Genomic DNA, 17,567 nt, shown 5'->3' with positions numbered 1-17,567 from the left:
AGTAACCTCATTCCAGCTGACATGATGTCATTGAACATTTGCCTTGGAGCCAGTAACCTCAGTAACCTCATTCCAGCTGACATGATGTCATTGAACCTTTGCCTTGGAGCCAGTAACCTCAGTAACCTCATTCCAGCTGACATGATGTCAATGAACCTTTGCCTTGGAGCCAGTAACCTCAGTAACCTCATTCCAGCTGACATGATGTCATTGAACCTTTGCCTTGGAGCCAGTAACCTCAGTAACCTCATTCCAGCTGACATGATGTCATTGAACCTTTGCCTTGGAGCCAGTAACCTCAGTAACCTCATTCCAGCTGACATGATGTCATTGAACCTTTGCCTTGGAGCCAGTAACCTCAGTAACCTCATTCCAGCTGACATGATGTCATTGAACCTTTGCCTTGGAGCCAGTAACCTCAGTAACCTCATTCCAGCTGACATGATGTCATTGTAAATAAGAATTTGTTCTTAACTGACTTGCCTGGTTAAATAAAGGTTCATAAAATACATAGGAACCAAGCTCATTCCAGCTGACATGACAGACATGAGAACCCAGCCAGGTGTAGATAACAGACAGGTGTAGATAACAGACATGAGAACCCAGCCAGGTGTAGATAACAGACAGGTGTAGATAACAGACATGAGAACCCAGACAGGTGTAGATAACAGACAGGTGTAGATAACAGACATGAGAACCCAGCCAGGTGTAGATAACAGACAGGTGTAGATAACAGACATGAGAACCCAGCCAGGTGTACATAACAGACAGGTGTAGATAACAGACAGGTGTAGATAACAGCCATGAGAACCCAGCCAGGTGTACATAACAGACAGGTGTAGATAACAGACATGAGAACCCAGCCAGGTGTAGATAACAGACAGGTGTAGATAACAGACATGAGAACCCAGCCAGGTGTAGATAACAGACAGGTGTAGATAACAGACATGAGAACCCAGACAGGTGTAGATAACAGACAGGTGTAGATAACAGACAGGTGTAGATAACAGCCATGAGAACCCAGCCAGGTGTACATAACAGACAGGTGTAGATAACAGACATGAGAACCCAGCCAGGTGTAGATAACAGACAGGTGTAGATAACAGCCAGGTGTAGATAACAGACATGAGAACCCAGACATGTGTAGATAACAGACAGGTGTAGATAACAGACATGAGAACCCAGCCAGGTGTAGATAACAGACATGAGAACCCAGACAGGTGTAGATAACAGACATGAGAACCCAGCCAGGTGTAGATAACAGACAGGTGTAGATAACAGACAGGTGTAGATAACAGACAGGTGTAGATAACAGACAGGTCTAGATAACAGACATGAGAACCCAGACTGGTGTAGATAACAGCCAGGTGTAGATAACAGACATGAGAACCCAGCCAGGTGTAGATAACAGACAGGTGTAGATAACAGACAGGTGTAGATAACAGACATGAGAACCCAGACAGGTGTAGATAACAGACAAGAGAACCCAGCCAGGTGTAGATAACAGACAGGTGTAGATAACAGACAGGTGTAGATAACAGACATGAGAACCCAGCCAGGTGTAGATAACAGACAGGTGTAGATAACAGACAGGTGTAGATAACAGACATGGGAACCCAGCCAGGTGTAGATTACAGACAGGTGTAGATAACAGACAGGTGTAGATAACAGACAGGTGTAGATAACAGACATGAGAACCCAGACAGGTGTAGATAACAGACAGGTGTAGATAACAGACAGGTGTAGATAACAGACAGGTGTAGATAACAGACATGAGAACCCAGTCAGGTGTAGATAACAGACAGGTGTAGATAACAGACATGAGAACCCAGCCAGGTGTAGATAACAGACATGAGAACACAGACAGGTGTAGATAACAGACAGGTGTAGATAACAGACAGGTGTAGATAACAGACATGAGAACCCAGCCAGGTGTAGATAACAGACAGGTGTAGATAACAGACATGAGAACCCAGCCAGGTGTAGATAAAAGACAGGTGTAGATAACAGACAGGTGTAGATAACAGACAGGTGTAGATAACAGACAGGTGTAGATAACAGACATTAGAACCCAGACAGGTGTAGATAACAGACATGTGTAGATAACAGAAAGGTGTAGATAACAGACATGAGAACCCAGCCAGGTGTAGATAACAGACATGAGAACCCAGACAGGTGTAGATAACAGACATGTGTAGATAACAGACAGGTGTAGATAACAGACATGAGAACCCAGCCAGGTGTAGATAACAGACATGAGAACCCAGACAGGTGTAGATAACAGACATGAGAACCCAGCCAGGTGTAGATAACAGACAGGTGTAGATAACAGACAGGTGTAGATAACAGACAGGTGTAGATAACAGACAGGTCTAGATAACAGACATGAGAACCCAGACTGGTGTAGATAACAGCCAGGTGTAGATAACAGACATGAGAACCCAGCCAGGTGTAGATAACAGACAGGTGTAGATAACAGACAGGTGTAGATAACAGACATGAGAACCCAGACAGGTGTAGATAACAGACATGAGAACCCAGCCAGGTGTAGATAACAGACAGGTGTAGATAACAGACAGGTGTAGATAACAGACATGAGAACCCAGACAGGTGTAGATAACAGACAGGTGTAGGTAACAGACAGGTGTAGATAACAGACATGAGAACCCAGACAGGTGTAGATAACAGACAGGTGTAGGTAACAGACAGGTGTAGATAACAGACAGGTGTAGATAACAGACATGAGAACCCAGACAGGTGTAGATAACAGACAGGTGTAGGTAACAGACAGGTGTAGATAACAGACAGGTGTAGATAACAGACAGGTGTAGATAACAGACAGGTGTAGATAACAGACAGGTGCAGATAACAGACAGGTGTAGATAACAGACAGGTGTAGATAACAGACAGGTGTAGATAACAGACATGAGAACCCAGCCAGGTGTAGATAACAGACAGGTGTAGATAACAGCCAGGTGTAGATAACAGACATGAGAACCCAGCCAGGTGTAGATAACAGACAGGTGTAGATAACAGACAGGTGTAGATAACAGACATGAGAACCCAGCCAGGTGTAGAGAACAGCCAGGTGTAGATAACAGACATGAGAACCCAGCCAGGTATAGATAACAGACATGAGAACCCAGCCAGGTGTAGATAACAGACATGAGAACCCAGCCAGGTGTAGATAACAGACATGAGAACCCAGACAGATGTAGATAACAGACAGGTGTAGATAACAGACATGAGAACCCAGCCAGGTGTAGATAACAGACATGAGAACACAGACAGATGTAGATAACAGACAGGTGTAGATAACAGACATGAGAACCCAGCCAGGTGTAGATAACAGACATGAGAACCCAGCCAGGTGTAGATAACAGACAGGTGTAGATAACTGACAGGTGTAGATAACAGACATGAGAACCCAGCCAGGTGTAGATAACAGCCAGGTGTAGATAACAGACAGGTGTAGATAACAGACAGGTGTAGATAACAGACATGAGAACCCAGCCAGGTGTAGATAACAGACAGGTGTAGATAACAGACATGAGAACCCAGCCAGGTGTAGATAACAGACAGGTGTAGATAACAGACATGAGAACCCAGCCAGGTGTAGATAACAGACAGGTGTAGATAACAGACAGGTGTAGATAACAGACATGAGAACCCAGACAGGTGTAGATAACAGACATGTGTAGATAACAGACAGGTGTAGATAACAGACATGAGAACCCAGCCAGGTGTAGATAACAGACATGAGAACCCAGCCAGGTGTAGATAACAGACAGGTGTAGATAACAGACATGAGAACCCAGCCAGGTGTAGATAACAGACATGAGAACCCAGCCAGGTGTAGATAACAGACAGGTGTAGATAACAGACATGAGAACCCAGCCAGGTGTAGATAACAGACAGGTGTAGATAACAGACATGAGAACCCAGCCAGGTGTAGATAACAGACAGGTGTAGATAACAGACAGGTGTAGATAACAGACAGGTGTAGATAACAGACATGAGAACCCGGCCAGGTGTAGATAACAGACAGGTGTAGATAACAGACAGGTGTAGTTAACCGACATGAGAACCCAGCCAGGTGTAGATAACAGACAGGTGTAGATAACAGACATGAGAACCCAGCCAGGTGTAGATAACAGACAGGTGTAGATAACAGACATGAGAACCCAGCCAGGTGTAGATAACAGACAGGTGTAGATAACAGACAGGTGTAGATAACAGACAGGTGTAGATAACAGACATGAGAACCCAGCCAGGTGTAGATAACAGACAGGTGTAGATAACATACATGAGAACCCAGCCAGGTGTAGATAACAGACAGGTGTAGATAACAGACATGAGAACCCAGCCAGGTGTAGATAACAGATAGGTGTAGATAACAGACATGAGAACCCAGCCAGGTGTAGATAACAGACATGAGAACACAGACAGGTGTAGATAACAGACATTAGAACCCAGCCAGGTGTAGATAACAGACAGGTGTAGATAACAGACAGGTGTAGATAACAGACATGAGAACCCAGCCAGGTGTAGATAACAGGCAGGTGTAGATAACAGACAGGTGTAGATAACAGACATGAGAACCCAGCCAGGTGTAGATAACAGACAGGTGTAGATAACAGACAGGTGTAGATAACAGACATGAGAACCCGGCCAGGTGTAGATAACAGACAGGTGTAGATAACAGACAGGTGTAGATAACCGACATGAGAACCCAGCCAGGTGTAGATAACAGACAGGTGTAGATAACAGACATGAGAACCCAGCCAGGTGTAGATAACAGACAGGTGTAGATAACAGACATGAGAACCCAGCCAGGTGTAGATAACAGACAGGTGTAGATAACAGACAGGTGTAGATAACAGACATGAGAACCCAGCCAGGTGTAGATAACAGACAGGTGTAGATAACAGACATGAGAACCCAGCCAGGTGTAGATAACAGACAGGTGTAGATAACAGACATGAGAACCCAGCCAGGTGTAGATAACAGACATGAGAACACAGACAGGTGTAGATAACAGACATGAGAACCCAGCCAGGTGTAGATAACAGACAGGTGTAGATAACAGACAGGTGTAGATAACAGACATGAGAACCCAGACAGGTGTAGATAACAGACATGAGAACACAGACAGGTGTAGATAACAGACATGAGAACCCAGCCAGGTGTAGATAACAGACAGGTGTAGATAACAGACAGGTGTAGATAACAGACAGGTGTAGATAACAGACAGGTGTAGATAACAGACAGGTGTAGATAACAGACATGAGAACCCAGCCAGGTGTAGATAACAGACAGGTGTAGATAACAGACAGGTGTAGATAACAGACAGGTGTAGATAACAGACAGGTGTAGATAACAGACAGGTGTAGATAACAGACAGTTGTAGATAACAGACATGTGTAGATAACAGACATGTGTAGATAACAGACAGGTGTAGATAACAGACAGGTGTAGATAACAGACATGTGTAGATAACAGACAGGTGTAGATAACAGACATGTGTAGATAACAGACATGTGTAGATAACAGACAGGTGTAGATAACAGACAGGTGTAGATAACAGACAGGTGTAGATAACAGACAGGTGTAGATAACAGACATGTGTAGTTAACAGACAGGTGTAGATAACAGACAGGTGTAGTTAACAGACAGGTGTAGATAACAGACAGGTGTAGATAACAGACAGGTGTAGATAACAGACAGGTGTAGATAACAGACAGGTGTAGATAACAGACAGGTGTAGTTAACAGACAGGTGTAGATAACAGACAGGTGTAGTTAACAGACATGTGTAGATAACAGACAAGTGTAGTTAACAGACAGGTGTAGTTAACAGACAGGTGTAGATAACAGACAGGTGTAGATAACAGACAGGTGTAGATAACAGCCAGGTGTAGATAACAGACATGTGTAGATAACAGACAGGTGTAGATAACCGTTGAGTCAGAGGTTTGTTGTGAGTGCTCTAGCTTTCACAATAACATGAACAAATACTGACTTTCCTAGGAAGCAGTAACATATGTTAGAGTGTTACCCTGTCTCCCTAATGGCACCCTATTCCCTACGTAGTGCACTACTTGGTCTAAGGTAGTGCACTACGTAGGGAATAGGATGCCATTTCTGACACAACCAAAACTCAGTCTTTGCAAACGAATTAGTGGAGGTGCTTTATGGTAGCTTAATTTTCCCCCATTAAAAAGCTTCGCCAGTGGAAAACTGGGACATGTTTCCTTCTGAAGCTGAGGAGGAGGAGGACAGAGGAGAGGAGGAGGGAAAGAGAGGAGAGGAGGAGAGGAGGGGAGGATGAGAGAATGAGTGTGACTGATCCCATCTTCTGAACATGTCATATTGTAATGAAGAACAGAACAAGTCAAACAGATCAGAGCAGAACGAGAGAGAGAGAGAGAGAGAGAGAGTGTGAGATAGAGAGAGAAAGAAAGAAAGAGCGAGAGTGAGAGAGAGAGTGAGAGAGAGAGAGTGAGATAGAGTGAGATAGAGAGAGAAAGAGAGAGAAAGAAAGAGCGAGAGAGAGAGATGGAGAGAGAAAGAAAGAGCGAGAGTGAGAGAAAAAGAGAGATAGATAGCGAAAGATACAGAGAGAAAGAGAGAGCGGGAGAAAGAGAGGGAGAGAGAGAGAGAGAGAGAGAGAGATAGAGAGAGATAGATAGAGAGAGCGAGAGAGAGAGAGAGAAAGAAAGAGCAAGAGTGAGAGAGAGAGTGAGATAGAGAGAGCGAGAGAGAGAGAGAGAGAGAGAGAGAGAGAGAGAGAGAGAGAGAGAGAGAGAGAGAGATAGAAAGAGCGAGAGTGAGAGAGAGAGACAGAGAGAGAGTGAGATAGAGAGCGAGAGATAGCGAGAGTGAGAGAGAGAGAGTGAGATAGAGAGCGAGTCAGTTCAATACACAAGGGACATCTCCAACCCAGCAGACTACACTACACCCACAAATGCTTCTTCTTCTCTCTCTCTCTCTTAAAGTGAAAGATCAAAACATATCTGAGATTAAGAGAAAAAAATGGCTTCAGGAAAGGAAGTCTGAAAAAGACTTTTAACACCGAATCATTCACTATGTAGCTAGCCGTGTATATACATTCACTATGTAGCTAGCCGTGTATAAACATTCACTATGTAGCTAGCCGTGTATATACATTCACTATGTAGCTAGCCGTGTATATACATTCACTATGTAGCTAGCCGTGTATATACATTCACTATGTAGCTAGCCGTGTATATACATTCACTATGTAGCTAGCCGTGTATATACATTCACTATGTAGCTAGCCGTGTATATACATTCACTATGTAGCTAGCCGTGTATATACATTCACTATGTAGCTAGCCGTGTATCTACATTCACTATGTAGCTAGCCGTGTATATACATTCACTATGTAGCTAGCCGTGTATATACATTCACTATGTAGCTAGCAGTGTATATACATTCACTATGTAGCTAGCCGTGTATATACATTCACTATGTAGCTAGCTGTGTATATACATTCACTATGTAGCTAGCCGTGTATATACATTCACTATGTAGCTAGCTGTGTATATACATTCACTATATAGCTAGCTGTGTATATACATTCACTATGTAGCTAGCTGTATATACATTCACTATGTAGCTAGCTGTATATACATTCACTATGTAGCTAGCTGTGTATATACATTCACTATGTAGCTAGCCGTGAATACACATTCACAATGTAGCTAGCCGTGAATACACATTGATATAGCAAACATTAGCATCTCCTTCCTAATATTGACTTGCACCCCCACTCCCGTCGCAGGTCTTGACACAAACCGGTGTGCCTGGCACCTACTACCATACCACGTTCAAAGGAAACTTTCCCCTCTGAACGACACACAAACACAATCCATGTCTCCAAAAAATATTAAAAAGTATTCTCCTCTTCATCATAACAAAATGTATTGTTCACATACACATGGTTAGCAGATGTTAATGCGAGTGTAGCGAAATGCTTGTGCTTCTAGTTCCCGAAATGCAGTAATATCTAACAATTCCCCAAACAACTACCTAATACACACAAATCTAACGGGGTGAATGAGAATATGTACATATAAGTATATGGATGAGAGATGGACGAGCCGAGCGGCATAGGCAAGGTGCAATAGATGGTATAATATAATAACATAAAATGTTATTAGTCACCTGCGCCCGAATACAACAGGTGTAGTAGACCGTACATCAAACTACAATGGCCATGCAAATAGTCTGGGTAGTAAATTGATTAGATGTTCAGGAGTCTTATGGCTTGGGGGGTAGAAGCTGTTGAGAAGCCTCTTGGACCTAGACTTGGGGCTCTGGTACCGCTTGCCGTGCGGTAGCAGAGAGAACAGTCTTTGACTAGGGTGGCTGGAGTCTTTGACAATTTTTTGGGCCTTTCTCTTACACCGCCTGGTGTAGAGGTCCTGGATGGCAGGAAGCTTGGCCCCAGTGATGTACTAGGCCGTACGCACCACCCTCTGTAGTGCCTTGCGGTCGGAGGCCGAGCAGTTGCAATACCAGGCAGTGATGCAACCAGTCAGGATGCTCTCGATGGTGCAGCTGTAGAACTTTTTGAGGATCTGAGGACCGATGCCACATCTTTTCCGTTTCCTGAGGGGGAATAGGTTTTGTCGTGCCCTCTTCATGACTGTCTTGGACCATGTTAGATTGTTTAGTGATGTGGACGCCAAGGAACTTGAAGCTCTCAACCTGCTCCACTACAGCCCCGTCGATGAGAATGGGGTCGTGCTCGGTCCACTTTTTCCTGAAGTCCACGATCATCTCATTTGTTTTGATGACGTTGAGTGAGAGGTTGTTTCACTGACACCACACTCTGAGTGCCCTCACCTCCTCCCTGTAGGCTGTCTTGTCATTGTTGGTAATCAAGCCCACTACTGTTGTGTCTGCAAACTTGATGATTGACTTGGAGGCGTGCATGGCCACACAGTCATGGGTGAACAGGGAGTACAGGAGGGGGCTGAGCATGCACCCTTGTGGGGCCCCAGTGTTGAGGGTCAGCGAATTGGAGTAGTTGTTTCCTACCTTCACCACCTGGGGGCAGTCCGTCAGGAAATCCAGGACCCAATTGCACAGGGCGGGGTTGAGACCCAGGGCCTCCAGATTGATGATGAGCTTGGAGGGCACTATGTTGTTGAATACTGAGCTGTAGTCAATGAACAGCATTCTCACATAGGTATTCCTCTTGTCCAGATAGGTTAGGGCAGTGTGCAGTGTGATGGCGATTGCGTCATCTGTGAACCTGTTGGGGTGGTATGCAAACTGAAGTGGGTCCAGGGTGTCAAGTAAGGTGGAGGTGATATGATCCTTGACTAGTCTCTCAAAGCACTTCATGATGACAGAAGCGAGTGCTACGGGGCGGTAGTTATGTAGTTCAGTAATCTTTGTCTTCTTGGGTACAGGAACTATGGTGGCCATCTTGAAGCATGTCCGTAACACACCAGCCAGCTAGTCTGCTCATGCTCTGAGGACGCGGCTAGGGATGCCGTCTGGGCCAGCAGCCTTGCGATGATTAACTCGTTTAAATGATATACTCACGTCGGCCACGGAGAGGGGGGGGGGGGGGGGGGGCGCAGCACTGAGCTAGGCTGCCCCATCACCACAGAAAGCACTGAGCTAGGCTGCCCCACCACCACAGAAAGCACTGAGCTAGGCTGCCCCACCACTACAGAAAGCACTGAGCTAGGCTGCCCCATCACCACAGAAAGCACTGAGCTAGGCTGCCCCAACCACAACAGAAAGCACTGAGCTAGGCTGCCCCACCACCACAGAAAGCACTGAGCTAGGCTGTCCCATCACCACAGAAAGCACTGAGCTAGGCTGTCCCACCACCACAGAAAGCACTGAGCTAGGCTGCCCCACCACCACAGAAAGCACTGAGCTAGGCTGTCCCACCACCACAGAAAGCACTGAGCTAGGCTGCCCCACCACCACAGAAAGCACTGAGCTGGGCTGCCTGCATTTTGGAACTGCCTGACTGAAGAAAGTACAGACTCAGCGGTTCAAAATTCTATATCATAAAATGTAGTTGGAGGAAACATGGGAGAGTTTTAGTTTTGAAATTTGATAGACTTGTTATCTCACTTCAGAGACAAGTAGGAGAAAATTGCCCTTTGAAAGATTTTGCTGAGATTTTCACACTTCCTAGAGAGCTCTGCTTTGTTTACGCCCATTCAGCATCGTTCACGTCCTCTTAAGCATTAGCCCCATCCCAGCCACACATTTAAATATATATAACTTCCGATTAGTGAACAGCGTGTAGCAAACTTTGAGATAAAACTTTGAAAACAAGATGTACATTTGTTGTTGTAAACGTTCTAAAGTTAATTAAAAGACATTAAAACCAGTAGGCTATGCTAACCGTACGTGAGCAGTCTGCTGCTAAAGACATTAAAACCAGTAGGCTATGCTAACCGTACGTGAGCAGTCTGCTGCTAAAGACATTAAAACCAGTAGGCTATGCTAACCATACGTGAGCAGTCTGCTGCTAAAGACATTAAAACCAGTAGGCTATGCTAACCGTACGTGAGCAGTCTGCTGCTAAAGACATTAAAACCAGTAGGCTATGCTAACCATACGTGAGCAGTCTGCTGCTAAAGGCATTAAAACCAGTAGGCTATGCTAACCGTACGTGAGCAGTCTGCTGCTAAAGGCATTAAAACCAGTAGGCTATGCTAACCATACGTGAGCAGTCTGCTGCTAAAGGCATTAAAACCAGTAGGCTATGCTAACCATACGTGAGCAGTCTGCTGCTAAAGGCATTAAAACCAGTAGGCTATGCTAACCATACGTGAGCAGTCTGCTGCTAAAGACATTAAAACCAGTAGGCTATGCTAACCATACGTGAGCAGTCTGCTGCTAAAGACATTAAAACCAGTAGGCTATGCTAACCGTACGTGAGCAGTCTGCTGCTAAAGACATTAAAACCAGTAGGCTATGCTAACCGTACGTGAGCAGTCTGCTGCTAAAGACATTAAAACCAGTAGGCTATGCTAACCGTACGTGAGCAGTCTGCTGCTAAAGACATTAAAACCAGTAGGCTATGCTAACCGTACGTGAGCAGTCTGCTGCTAAAGACATTAAAACCAGTAGGCTATGCTAACCGTACGTGAGCAGTCTGCTGCTAAAGACATTAAAACCAGTAGGCTATGCTAACCGTACGTGAGCAGTCTGCTGCTAAAGACATTAAAACCAGTAGGCTATGCTAACCGTACGTGAGCAGTCTGCTGCTAAAGACATTAAAACCAGTAGGCTATGCTAACCATACGTGAGCAGTCTGCTGCTAAAGGCATTAAAACCAGTAGGCTATGCTAACCGTACGTGAGCAGTCTGCTGCTAAAGGCATTAAAACCAGTAGGTTATGCTAACCGTACGTGAGCAGTCTGCTGCTAAAGACATTAAAACCAGTAGCATATGCTAACCGTACGTGAGCAGTCTGCTGCTAAAGACATTAAAAACAGGAGGTTATGCTAACCATACGTGAGCAGTCTGCTGCTAAAGACATTAAAACCAGTAGGTTATGCTAACCGTACGTGAGCAGTCTGCTGCTAAAGACATTAAAACCAGTAGGTTATGCTAACCGTATGTGAGCAGTCTGCTGCTAAAGGCATTAAAACCAGTAGGTTATGCTAACCGTACGTGAGCAGTCTGCTGCTAAAGGTCTGGCGGGAAAAATAACCCGATGGAGACTCACTTCATAAACAGTCTCCATGACAACCTGGAGAAGCCGCTCATAGAACATCTAAATCAAATAAACATCAAGGTCAACAGTCTCCATGACAACCTGGAGAAGCCGCTCATAGAACATCTAAATCAAATAAACATCAAGGTCAACAGTCTCCATGACAACCTGGAGAAGCCGCTCATAGAACATCTAAATCAAATAGACATGAAGGTCAACAGTCTCCATGACAACCTGGAGAAGCTGCTCATGAACAGTGAGGTATGGGTCCTTCCCTGAACAGTGAGGTATGGGTCCTTCCCTGAACAGTGAGATATGGGTCCTTCCCTGAACAGTGAGGTATGGGTCCTTACCTGAACAGTGAGGTATGGGTCCTTCCCTGAACAGTGAGGTATGGGTCCTTACCTGAACAGTGAGGTATGGGTCCTTCCCTGAACAGTGAGGTATGGGTCCTTCCCTGAACAGTGAGGTATGGGTCCTTCCCTGAACAGTGAGGTATGGGTCCTTCCCTGAACAGTGAGGTATGGGTCCTTACCTGAACAGTGAGGTATGGGTCCTTCCCTGAACAGTGAGGTATGGGTCCTTCCCTGAACAGTGAGGTATGGGTCCTTCCCTGAACAGTGAGGTATGGGTCCTTCCCTGAACAGTGAGATATGGGTCCTTCCCTGAACATTGAGGTATGGGTCCTTCCCTAAACCGTGAGGTATGGGTCCTTACCTGAACAGTGAGGTATGGGTCCTTACCTGAACAGTGAGGTTTGGGTCCTTACCTGAACAGTGACGTATGGGTCCTTACCTGAACAGTAAGGTATGGGTCCTTACCTGAACAGTGAGGTATGGGTCCTTCCCTGAACAGTGAGGTATGGGTCCTTACCTGAACAGTGAGGTATGGGTCCTTCCCTGAACAGTGAGGTATGGGTCCTTACCTGAACAGTGAGGTATGGGTCCTTACTTGAACAGTGAGGTATGGGTCCTTCCCTGAACAGTGAGGTATGGGTCCTTCCCTGAACAGTGAGGTATTGGTCCTTCCCTGAACAGTGAGATATGGGTCCTTCCCTGAACATTGAGGTATGGGTCCTTCCCTAAACTGTGAGGTATGGGTCCTTACCTGAACAGTGAGGTATGGGTCCTTACCTGAACAGTGACGTATGGGTCCTTACCTGAACAGTGAGGTATGGGTCCTTCCCTGAACAGTGAGGTATGGGTCCTTCCCTGAACAGTGAGGTATGGGTCCTTCCCTGAACAGTGAGGTATGGGTCCTTACCTGAACAGTGAGGTATGGGTCCTTCCCTGAACAGTGAGGTATGGGTCCTTCCCTGAACAGTGAGGTATGGGTCCTTCCCTGAACAGTGAGGTATGGGGCCTTCCCTGAACAGTGAGGTATGGGTCCTTCCCTGAACAGTGAGGTATGGGTCCTTACCTGAACAGTGAGGTATGGGTCCTTCCCTGAACAGTGAGGTATGGGTCCTTCCCTGAACAGTGAGGTATGGGTCCTTCCCTGAACAGTGAGGTATGGGTCCTTCCCTGAACAGTGAGGTATGGGTCCTTCCCTGAACAGTGAGGTATGGGTCCTTACCTGAACAGTGAGGTATGGGTCCTTCCCTGAACAGTGAGGTATGGGTCCTTACCTGAACAGTGAGGTATGGGTCCTTACCTGAACAGTGAGGTATGGGTCCTTCCCTGAACAGTGAGGTATGGGTCCTTCCCTGAACAGTGAGGTATTGGTCCTTTCCTGAACAGTGAGATATGGGTCCTTCCCTGAACATTGAGGTATGGGTCCTTCCCTAAACTGTGAGGTATGGGTCCTTACCTGAACAGTGAGGTATGGGTTCTTACCTGAACAGTGACGTATGGGTCCTTACCTGAACAGTGAGGTATGGGTCCTTCCCTGAACAGTGAGGTATGGGTCCTTCCCTGAACAGTGAGGTATGGGTCCTTACCTGAACAGTGAGGTATGGGTCCTTCCCTGAACAGTGAGGTATGGGTCCTTCCCTGAACCGTGAGGTATGGGTCCTTACCTGAACAGTGAGGTATGGGTCCTTCCCTGAACAGTGAGGTATGGGTCCTTCCCTGAACAGTGGGGTATGGGTCCTTACCTGAACAGTGAGGTATGGGTCCTTCCCTGAACAGTGAGGTATGGGTCCTTCCCTAAACCGTGAGGTATGGGTCCTTCCCTAAACCGTGATGTATGGGTCCTTCCCTAAACCGTGAGGTATGGGTCCTTACCTGAACAGTGAGGTATGGGGCCGCTCCAGTGTCCATTGATTTGACAGGTGAGTGATGACTCTCCAATCAGCTCTCTGTCCCCTGAACAGGAGTACTGCACCGTGGAGCCAAACGAGAACTTGTCCCCAACCATGGTACCGTAGGGAGGAGAGCCAGGGTTCCCACAGTCCTCCTCTATAAGACACAATAACATTCCCCATAGCCAACAGTCAGCTTTTTATGGCTCATTAACATTGTTTGTGTTCCAAATGACACCCTATTCCTTATGTAGTGCACTACTTTTAACTACAGCCCTATTGCCCCTGTATAGGGAATAGGGTTCCATTTGGGATGAGGTCATCATTAACACAACACTCTTAGAAAAAAAGGGTTCCAAAAGGGTTCTTTGGCTGTCATCACAGGAGAACCCTTTTTGGTTCCAGGTAGAACTCTTTTGGGTTCCAAGTAGAACTCTCTTTTAGAAAGGGTTCTAAATGGAACTCAACAGGGTTCTACCTTTTTTTAAAGAGTGTATACTGTAAGTCAGAATAGCCATTACAGTCAGCCCATATCAGGTCATTAGCATTTAGACAGACGTTGGTTAAACACATGTGTAACCTTTACAGATCAAGTTCATTAAGGATAAAAGACGTGGTTAGAACAACAGGTAGATCATGGAGAAATGCTGTGATGAATGTCACTGACAGCAAAAGATAAGGACTATTTGCACCATACATGTGAACTGTGCATTAACCCTTGGTGTGCCTAGGCTTCCTTCATCTCTCCAGTCTCCTCCTGCACCTCAGTAGTTGTGGGTGTGCGGTACAGATGTAGGATCGTAATTTGACCTATATTGTGGCAGGAAAAATAATCCTGCAGCAACAGTATTTTAATGTTTAGTCCATCATGTTGATTGATCGGGGGGGTCAAAACGAGGCCATATGAAAAGTGGAATACTGTTAATACAACCATGTGATAGAGACGGTTTTCAGTGAATTTATGTAAACTCATCTGCATTTCCTCAGCAACAAAACAGTGATCAAATTAAAATCCTACATCTGTATTTTCAACAAGTGGTGAAGAGAAAACAGACAACGTACCAAGACATTCAGGTAGAGGTTTGTCCCAGTGGCCATTAGGTTGACAGGTCAGTGCAGAGGAACCGAACAGGTAGTATCCAGGGTTACAGGTGTAGAACACCACACTGCCCAGTGTGAAGTTACCGTGCTCTATCTTACTCTCCCTGATAGAGTTAGCCGGGATGCCTGGGTCTGTGCAGTTCACCACTGGATGGAAATAAAACACATACAATTATTAGCATTTTATCGTTGTTAATACAATGATATCAATAATAACTATTGTCAAAACGATTGTATCAATAACAACTATTGTATCAATAACAACTATTGTATCAATAACAACTACTGTATCAATAACAACTACTGTATCAATAACAACTATTGTTAAAACTACTGTATCAATAACAACTATTGTATCAATAACAACTATTGTATCAATAACAACTACTGTATCAATAACAACTACTGTATCAATAACAACTATTGTTAAAACTACTGTATCAATAACAACTATTGTATCAATAACAACTATTGTATCAATAACAACTACTGTATCAATAACAACTATTGTATCAATAACAACTACTGTATCAATAACAACTATTGTATCAATAACAACTACTGTATCAATAACAACAATTGTATCAATAACAACTACTGTATCAATAACAACTACTGTATCAATAGCAAACTATTGTATCAATAACAACTATTGTAAAAACGATGTCGATATTTCCCTCCTAGCCTGGTCTCAGATTTGCTTGTACTGTCTTGACTACTCCTAGAAAGCACAAACAGATCTGGGACCAGGCTACAATTTCCCTAATGAACGTATATATTTTTCCTATCAACCATCGTCATACCATAGATCTAACTGTCCCCCCCCCCCCTCCTCCCCATGTGAAGCTCAGCACAGTATATTCCATCTGGATGAACTAGTCATTAGGGAAAGTGCTATCTGTGTTATCTGTCAAGTGTCGTCTGTGTTCAATTGCCAGTTAATAATAGAATCGCTGAAATGACACAAAATCACTGCCTGCTGCTGTTTAAACCATGAATAGCTTATCTGCACTTGATGTACCCGTGCTATATTATTAAGTATTTTGTATACTAATGATGCTTAAAATGACTCATTTATTTTACAGAGATTTACTGTAGGCTATAGGTGTCAGATGTCTGTGCTCTAGCTGTTTCTGGAGCCAAATGACATGCTTTGAAAGGCGGGTCATGGCTCACATAAACATCCATCATCCCAGACACCCTGGGCCCAGTCCAATTCGCATACCGCCCCGGCAGATCCACACATGATGCAATCTCTATTGCACTCCACACTGCTCTTTCCCACCTGGACCAAAGGAATACCTATGTGAGAATGCTGTTCATTGACTACAGCTCAGCGTTCAACACCACAGTGTCCTCAAAGCTCATCACTAAGTTAAGGACCCTGGGACTAAACACCTCCCTCTGCAACTGGATCCTGGACTTCCTGATGGGCCGCCCCTCAGGTGGTAAGGGTACCATGCTGACCCGGGGGCCCCGCAGTGCGTGTTTAGTCCCCTTCTGTACTTCCTGTTCACCCGCGACTCCAACACCATCATCAAGTTGGGGCGGCAGGTAGCCTAGTGGTTAGAGGAGGGGCGGCAGGTAGCCTAGTGGTTAGAGGAGGGGCGGCAGGTAGCCTAGTGGTTAGAGGAGGGGCAGCAGGTAGCCTAGTGGTTAGAGGAGGGGAGGCAGGTAGCCTAGTGGTTAGAGGAGGGGCGGCAGGTAGCCTAGTGGTTAGAGGAGGGGCAGCAGGTAGCCTAGTGGTTAGAGGAGGGGCGGCAGGTAGCCTAGTGGTTAGAGGGGCGGCAGGTAGCCTAGTGGTTAGAGGAGGGGCGGCAGGTAGCCTAGTGGTTAGAGGAGGGGCGGCAGGTAGCCTAGTGGTTAGAGGAGGGGCGGCAGGTAGCCTAGTGGTTAGAGGAGGGGCAGCAGGTAGCCTAGTGGTTAGAGGAGGGGCGGCAGGTAGCCTAGTGGTTAGAGGGGGTAGACAGGTAGCCTAGTGGTTAGAGGAGGGAGGCAGGTAGCCTAGTGGTTAGAGGGGGGAGGCAGGTAGCCTAGTGGTTAGAGGGGGGGAGGCAGGTAGCCTAGTGGTTAGAGGGGGGGAGGCAGGTAGCCTAGTGGTTAGAGGGGGGGAGGCAGGTAGCCTAGTGGTTAGAGGGGGGAGGCAGGTAGCCTAGTGGTTAGAGGGGGGAGGCAGGTAGCCTAGTGGTTAGAGGGGGGAGGCAGGTAGCCTAGTGGTTAGAGGGGGTAGACAGGTAGCCTAGTGTTAGAGCGTTGGGCCAGTAACCGGAAAGGTTGCTAGATCGAATCCCTGAGCTGTCGTTCTGCCTCTGAACAACCCACTGTTCCCCGGTAGGCCGTCAGTTAACCCACTGTTCCCCGGTATGCTGTCAGTTAACCCACTGTTCCCCGGTAGGCCGTCAGTTAACCCACTGTTCCCCGGTATGCTGTCAGTTAACCCACTGTTCCCTGGTAGGCCGTCAGTTAACCCAAAGTTCCCCGGTAGGCTGCCAGTTAACC

The 17,567-nt window shown here is 45.9% G+C and overlaps 1 protein-coding gene across 1 annotated transcript in view; it reads right to left on the bottom strand.

The window, feature by feature from the left end:
• LOC129848715 (CUB and sushi domain-containing protein 3-like) overlaps positions 1 to 17,567 on the bottom strand; it is a gene marked incomplete at both ends in the record, with an annotated part of 43,041 nt that overhangs the window by 17,582 nt on the left and 7,892 nt on the right. Inside the window, 2 exons of the mRNA XM_055915818.1 lie at positions 13,951 to 14,124; positions 15,030 to 15,215. Coding sequence (XP_055771793.1) covers positions 13,951 to 14,124; positions 15,030 to 15,215 — 360 coding nt within the window. The remainder of the gene's footprint in view (positions 1 to 13,950; positions 14,125 to 15,029; positions 15,216 to 17,567) is intronic.

The sequence above is a fragment of the Salvelinus fontinalis genome, unplaced genomic scaffold (genome assembly GCF_029448725.1).
Source record: "Salvelinus fontinalis isolate EN_2023a unplaced genomic scaffold, ASM2944872v1 scaffold_1129, whole genome shotgun sequence".
Classification (NCBI taxonomy): domain Eukaryota; kingdom Metazoa; phylum Chordata; class Actinopteri; order Salmoniformes; family Salmonidae; genus Salvelinus; species Salvelinus fontinalis.
Note: the sequence above shows the minus strand (reverse complement) of the source record. Positions and strands in the feature narration are given on the sequence as shown.